This window comes from Polyodon spathula, chromosome 3 (assembly GCF_017654505.1).
Source record: "Polyodon spathula isolate WHYD16114869_AA chromosome 3, ASM1765450v1, whole genome shotgun sequence".
Lineage (NCBI taxonomy): Eukaryota > Metazoa > Chordata > Actinopteri > Acipenseriformes > Polyodontidae > Polyodon > Polyodon spathula.
Genome location: NC_054536.1, coordinates 35919424 through 35927497, shown reverse-complemented (window position 1 = coordinate 35927497; position 8074 = coordinate 35919424). Strand labels below are relative to the sequence as shown.

Below are 8074 nucleotides of genomic sequence, written 5' to 3'. Positions count from 1 at the left end.
TTTCAACAGGGGCTCAACTACAGTGACATTACCATTACACCATTCTATTTTGTTTATGTTATCTTATGTACTGTTGGACGGTCCCTCCCTGGGAACCGAGGTCACTTACTCGCTCTTGTTATTCGTCCCTTTTCACTCACGTTGCGCAGGCGCTGTGGAGGAGCGAAGCTTGTGTTTGCAGGGTGAAAATGGCGGACGTGGAAATGGAGGTAGACGGAAAAAGCGTGGACAGCGGCAAAGAGCAGGAGTAAGGGATTACATTCAGTTATATCATATTTTCCATGCGGTAGACTAAAGTAATGTGAAAGCGTTTCAGCCGATTTACATGGTAAAAAAAAAAAAAAAATCCATCTGTGAAACGCTGTGTTATTGTTTCCTGTGTAAAGCCAAACTATGTAAAACGTGGATGGGACGTTGTTAAAGGCTCTAAGCGATTACTAAAATTTATGCTTTTTTTAAAACACAAGTTTATATTTTCATTTATAAGAGGTCTGTTTGCTTACATGTCAAACCGAGGATATGTATTTATAAAGTTATTGATGGTATAGCTAGAATAATAACGACCAGTGCCGAGTTAGTTAATCTAAAGTGGCAGGCCAGACAAGGGCAGAGGCTTGTTCCGTTACTGCGCCGCACTGCAGCTCCACAGCAGTATATAATGGCCCATCTGACATCGACTGAAAGAAAACATACAAAATACAGGTGACAGTGGTGAATATTAACTGTAAATGGATATGTTTTCTTTGTAAAGAAAAATATCGGAAATTGGCCTTTGCTTAATGTCCAATCCACTTCTGTGGCAAAACTATCAAGTTTGACGATTTGTGCTTTTGTGGAATGTCCTGTTCATTCTAACTATAAATCATAATTTTGCTACTCCTATACCTTTTAGTAAATAAGAAATATTCAGTGTTTGAGAGAAAATCTGTTGTGACTGTGGCCTTAAATTGTTTGTCAACAACATAACTTATTTTAATAAACACAAATCCTATTCATAACACCTAACATTAAAACAAAATAATAATAATCATTCAGGTACTTGCATGCAGTGCTTGTATGACCTGGTAGCCTCGTTCTGTACCATAATGTACTATATAATTAGTATTGCGCATCCACTGTATACAATTGAAAGGGATTTGCAGTTATATAAAAGTATTTTTTGGACACGCTTGTAACTTTCTGATTGATAAAATGAGCCACCATTGAACTGTGCAGTATGTTTGCAATGTTGTGTTTTCAAATCTGTATAACATCTGCGAGAGAATACCATGCAAAACAAAATAAAAAAGTAGCTTTTTCAGTTAACACTTCTAAAAACAATTCAGAAGAGACGGTTTTGTAAACCAAATAATAGTAATAATTAAATGTTAGGATTTCAAGCTTTGAGAGTAAATGACAGGGAAATTGCATTATGGTCAACAGAGCAAATTTGACTGCAGTAGGCACTCAGATATCCGTTCCCCAGATACACATCAATCGCGTTTTTCCGCATTGTAGTTTCCGCATAAAGAAATATATATATATATATATATATATATATATATATATATATATATATATATATATATATATACAGGGCTCGCAAAATTTTGGTAATGGTACTTGCCCTTCAGGCAGTCCATTGTAAACATTTGGTTGTCCAGAAATGTTATGTTGCCCATAATTGACCTATGGACTGTGATTTGTACAAAGTACACTGTACTCAATATAGGTACAGTATGTCAGGGTTCATACACTTTTTCAACATCAAAATTCCATACTTTTTCCAAATAGCTATTTGTTTTTTCCAGACTTGTGTTTTAGTTAGTTTCTGCTAGTGTTTTGATAGTTATCCACATATATAGCTTTTTTTTGATCCAGAGCAGAAGTTGCTCCTGGTGTTCTAAAAGTGTTTGTCAGAATCTGGAGGTGCACATCTAGCAAGAGACAATCTAGGTATGCAAAAGAGAAGTAAGATACAATCTAAGAAATGTCCAATATTTGAGACTATGTTGCATTAGTTACAAAACGAATATACAAAGTTGTATACTGCAATGGTTCCATTAGCATACTAAAACCAGACAATTTTGGCACAAGTATACTTGCAATATATTACTTTTTTTTGTAAGAGATGATAATTGATTCTGATCCAAATTTTTTTATACACTCTTAAAACATGTTGAATACTGTGGGAGGTGAAAATTAACAAAAATGAAATAAGAAATGTGCACAAATTATATGTTAAAATGTGCAAGTGTTGTGTATTAAGCATATAAGTTAAGTAAAATGCAGTACACACTTGCTATAACAACTCTGAGTGGGTCCAAAGCTTTTTGTTCGCTGTAGTAAAAGGACAATCCAAAATGAATAGTCTAAGCTGCTTTTATTCTTTGATTTTCTTTATTACAGTATTTATCACTACTAGCACTAATAATAATAATAGCAATGAGATTGTGAATAAAAGTAGAATTACAAGCACAGTACCTAGTATATGGCATGCTGCATCCAGTATTCTGGCTATATCCTATTAATTGAATTAGCGATTTTGCGAGCCCTGATTTTATATGTGTGTGTGTGTGTTTGTAACAAAGTAATGCACTAAACCTTCAAATGAGATTTCTGACTCGGTCACCAGTTTTCTGATACAAAGCCCATCTCTTGAATGTTACAATTTAGCTGAATATCTATCACAGCTGGCTTAAAAAATAAATAAATAAACATTCTCTCTAATTCCAAATTGTGTTATGTTGTGCAGTTACACGGCACTTCCTCCAGCAAGGGTAATGTAACAGTTAATCATTAACAGGGTTGGCTGATTTTAAGTCACTGATTTATTTTATTAAAATCACTGATTTTAATTTAATATAGCTATTTATTATAGCTATGTATATAGATATAGAACAAAACTTGAGAAGAAACACATTTTTTGCCAAATAAAGCAATTAAAACCTGGCAATTTTCTCAACCACCTGGCTGAGCAAACAGACAAAGGTTTAAAAGCACTCGGCAAGAACAGTGAATGTTTTCTATTGCTGTTCTTCTGCTGGTCAAGCATGACAGGATCTGTAAGAAGTTGTATTTAAAATTGCCCATACTGTGAATGCTCTTCATTTAAACTTTAATAATATCTTATTATAGACGTCCTATATAATATATATTGATATATATTATATAATAATATTATATATATTATATATCTATGATATATATGTACTATGCTGCCCAAACTGCATGAACTTGCCCAAACGACTTGCCCTAAAAATGGCACTTGTGCCAACATAAAAAATCTATTCACAGTCAGACTGACTTTTTTATGCACCTTTCTTTTTACTCCGGCAAATGTGTTGCACACTTAAAATATTTGCACTCAAAGTTTGTGTTGAAATAGTCATATTTCTAAAACTAAAACAGTAAGGAGAAACAAACACAAGCCTGCTGCAATCTTCAGTGAATGCTGCATTGTGTGCATGTATTTCTTTCACTTTCACGTGTGATCGTCTTTTTCAAATAATACAAAAACACTAACAGTATTATTTGACATCTGTTGATAACCAATTTCATTTCCAATCAATACTCTGCAAACACAGTAAACCATATATATATTTTTGAATGTATAGTTAGAAAAATGTATTTGCTCATTTGCCAGATATCCATGATGTAATTAAGAAAGTAGGTGGTTTAACAATGCTAATTACAGTATTAAAGGAAGTAGAGGACAGAAATAAACATCTAAAAACTTTTTATATAGCTTACTAAAGTAGGTTATTTTGAAAAAAGTGCAAAGTTTAATTTTATACAGAACTGCACACACTTATAAACAGATTAAAGCAGGCTTGTTCACGGTAAAACAAATGTGGTCATGCAAACCCTTGTACATTTTAATTGTAAGTCCAGCTTGGTTTAGACTTGAATAATCAGTAAAGAACAGTGTTACAATGTCCCAGGGTTCGACGACATTATATATATATATATATATATATATATAATGTGTGTGTGTGTGGTGTGTGTGTGTATATATATATATATATATATATATATATATATATATATATATATATATATATATATATATATATGTAAATTAGTGCATATGGCTTCCATTTCACAAATCCAGGAAAACGGGCCAGTGTGTCAAAAAGCTGAAAATTAGAAAACCATTTTTTAAAAACATAACTACGAACAAACCCTAACTTTCACACCATGTGTCTTATTTGTTGTACAGTCAGAATTGCTGTGTTGGTACTCGTTCTCGCGGCAAATCTTTTACAAATCGGGTTTTCTACAATTAAACAACCTATAAGCCAGAAGAAAATCAATAAATCATAAAGAATGTAATTATGAAAAAAAATCAAGGCGAACATTTAGAGTGGAGGCTTCATTATGACAGAGAAAAAAAAGTAACGTTTTGCCTTGTTTGGCTTATGTTTCTCACTTGCAGAAAACATCAGCTTTATTTGTTGTGAATTAAACATTTTGTTTACATCATATCCAGTCTCACAGTAAGATGTCCCGATGGATACCCAAATACGCAATCAAATTGTCTAACTTTTTGATATGGGATCTGATGTGTTCAGGTCAGAAATGCCGTTCAGAATATTTCCAGGACTCGTTGGTATCGCTCAGCAAGATTGGTGCTGACTTGGTAGCGGGTACACTAACGACAACGCTCTATATGTGATAGGTATTATTTTGTATTATGAAGACTGTTTTAACAGTGTTTATTATTAGGATTAGGGATGGGAATTTCAAATCATTTCCTAGTTGAATACACATGGTGCAACATTTTTATGTATTCGATTACCCGAATTCTGGTCGCTTATGCTACCAAAAGTAAAAGGCAAATGCATGTGCACAAGCAGACAGCATAACAGTGTAAGCCGGTAAAGTTTAGCCGGGTTCACAAAGTGAAAACCTGCCCAAGTCTGCAAGAGACTTGGGACTTGGGAGAAGATTAATCTTCTTTCAAAGCCCGGACCTCAATCCAATTGAGAATATGTGGAAAGAGTTGAAGATTGCTGTTCACCAAAGGTCCCCATCCAACTTGACGGAGCTTGAGCAATTTTGCAAAGAAGAATGGGCAAAAATTGCAGTGTCCAGATGTGCAAAGCTGGTAGAGACTTATCCAAATAGACTCATGGCTGTAATTGCTGCCAAAGGTGCCTCTACCAAATATTGACTCAAGGGGGTGAATACTTGTGCAATCCAATTATTTTCTGTTTTATATTTGTAATTAATTTAGAACAATTTGTAGATTTTATTTTCACTTTGACATTATGGACTTTTTTTTTGTATGGATCAGTGGCAAAAACTCCTAATTAAATCCATTTTGATTCCATGTTGTAACACATTAAAATGTGGAAAGGTCCAAGGGGGGGGTGAATACTTTTGAGAGCCACTGTACATTAAGTGGCCAAAGTAACATATATTGAAAGGCCACTTTCTTCTGAGACATGAGCTCTCTTTGATTACCACAGTTAGAAACATACTGAAGAAAAACCATCATGAAAAAATATATAAATATATTGGGCCAGATAAAATTGCATCCGGGCCAGTAAAAACACTAGCTCAGTGAGCCTAGGGGCCAGTTGTTAAAAATCTAAATGTAGCGCCCTGCAATGATATCAGTTATCATAATTATAGAACTATAAGGTCTACAGGAAAACAACAATATTTACCTTATTAGATAAACTCTGGTGTGAATCCACTTTGTCATGCAAATCGGTACTGACATTTATTCAGCACTTGTCAGGTGCATCAGGTCCAATTTATTTTCATACACGCTGTATTTTACATGCGCTTTTATTTTTTCAGAGTAAAACCGGTTTTAAAAGCATTTAATCGCAAAAGGACACTCAGTACTGTAGTTACAGCCAAGCCCCACCCCTTGTTTGCAGTATTTTTCACATGCCTCTTTATAAATGTGTATATTGATACATTCTCTCCTGAAAACTCGTTTTTATCACCGATCCATGTCATTATTTTAATAATGCTTTATGCAGAAGCAGATACCTCCTTTGTTAAGTCCGTGTTATTTCAGTAGTGGATGGGGCTATGAGATACGCCCTTTTTTTTCGGTTTCATTCGGCCATTGAAAGTTTTTTTTGGCTTTTTCCAGAGAAAAAGCGACTAGAGACTTGTGCTTTACTCTGCTTTGTGATCTTTTTGATGTCGGACAGGAAAGGGAAAATTGTAATGTCGGACCTGGTCCGACATAGGGAGGCAAAGGGTTAACAGTCACTGAAGTCAAAATTTTATAGGGTTGGATATGTAAGTGCTGACTGTGTTAGGGGGGGCTTATTTTTAAAAGTGTGTTTTTCTAGTACATATGCAGATGTCTTCAGTCTGCTTGAACTATATCTGATAATTGTCAGTATTGTATAACCCAACTTTAATTAGGTTCACATTTAACAGCAGAATGCTGTAAATTACATATTCATTAGGTGTTGATTTAAATCATTCTCTTTGATGATTCAAAAGAGACTGTATTGGTATTCTAGACCTAATGCCCATGGGTCCTCAAGATTCTGCATAATGTTGTCTTAGTGTTTTATTGATTGCTGCTTTTTTTTTTTTTTTTTTTTTTTTAAATAAATAAATTGCCTCTTTGTTAGGAACACTGATGCTTATTAAAAACACTTAGAATACTCTTTGTTAAATTTGAATTTATGGGCTGAGGTATTCAAGCTTATTGCAAAATGAAGCCGTGAATCTTGTGATGATTTTATTCTCGTAGCAAGAAGACAAAATTCTGGGGAGGTTTAAACTCCATATTGTGGTTGATAATAGGGGTGAGTTAGAGTACCCAAAATAATTATAATTACTCGAGCACAAATTTATTACTCGAGTACTCGAAAAAATGTAAAAAATATCTCTTCATGAATGTAAGATATATATATTGTAGTGACCCGATCAGTTCAGGTTGGCAGACTTTTGTTTCATCTGGTCCTGTGTGTTCATGGTAGACATGACAAGGCCTCAGTCAGACCACCATGGTGTTCGGTAGCCTCACACCACACACACCCCGGTGACAACCCACGCCTAGTGCGGATCATGTCATCTAGACGCCCTTGCCCCCCCCCCCCCCCCCCCCCCCCCCCCCCCCCAAAAAAGGGTAGTGAGTTTCGCTCTCTTCTCTGTGTGTGAGGGGACTGATGGATCTGGAGCCTCTGTGTGTGTGTGGAATAGAGCGAGCGAGAAAGTGAGCTAGTTTTTAGGATAGTCAGGAGGAAGGATTTTTTGTTTTTGTGGTGTGGTCTTGATCCAAACACGGACCCTATTTAATAAAGTAGTTTTGTTGGCGCCTGAATCCCGTCTCTGTCTCCTGCTTTGAGCCTGAAGACCAGGGGTCGTTACAATATTTTATTCACATATACCACCTTAACACTAGCCGCAGAAGTCATTTTGCCGGGTTGAGGTTTTCGAATTTTAAATTAAATTCGAGCATGTCTGGAATTTATGTGGTTGTCCGTTTATGACTTTTCCTAAATATGTGTATTAATTACCCGTACAGCGTTTGAGAGGCAGGATCACGAAAATAAGGAAGTTATAAGTCAGCACACCTAGCAACAAAGCTGTAATTGGCTGACTTTAATAAATGTTTTTATTTTGAGTATAACCTACAAACCTACAATATTATATATATATTATATATATATATATATATATATATATATATAATATTATAGATATTTTATATATATATATATATATATATATATATATATATATATATATATATATATATATATATATGTATGTATATGTATATATATATATATACACACACATACAGTACTGTGCAGAAGTTTTAGGCAGGTGTGAAAAAATGCTGTCAAGAATGCTTTCAAAAATAGACATGTTAATTATATTTATCAATTAACTAAATGCAAAGTGAGTGAACAGAAGAAAAATCTACATCAAATCAATATTTGGTGTGACCACCCTTTGCCTTCAAAACAGCATCAGCTCTTCTAGGTACACTTGCACAAAGTCAGGGATTTTGTAGGCATATAGTCAGGTGTATGATTAAACAATTATACCAAACAGGTGCTAATGATCATCAATTCAATATGTAGGTTGAAACACAATCATCTGA

The 8074-nt window shown here is 34.6% G+C and overlaps 1 protein-coding gene across 5 annotated transcripts in view; it reads left to right on the top strand.

Annotated features, from left to right (window-relative positions):
* The first annotated feature begins 151 nt into the window (after positions 1-151).
* LOC121313041 (serine/threonine-protein kinase PRP4 homolog) overlaps positions 152-8074 on the top strand; it is a 38633-nt gene continuing 30710 nt past the window's right edge. For all 5 annotated transcript variants that reach the window (XR_005949941.1, XR_005949940.1, XR_005949939.1 and 2 more), the window contains exon 1: positions 152-247. Coding sequence is in view for 1 of the 5 variants with exons in the window: in XM_041245164.1 (XP_041101098.1) it covers positions 189-247 (59 nt within the window). In the remaining 4 variants the exon portion in view is untranslated. The remainder of the gene's footprint in view (positions 248-8074) is intronic.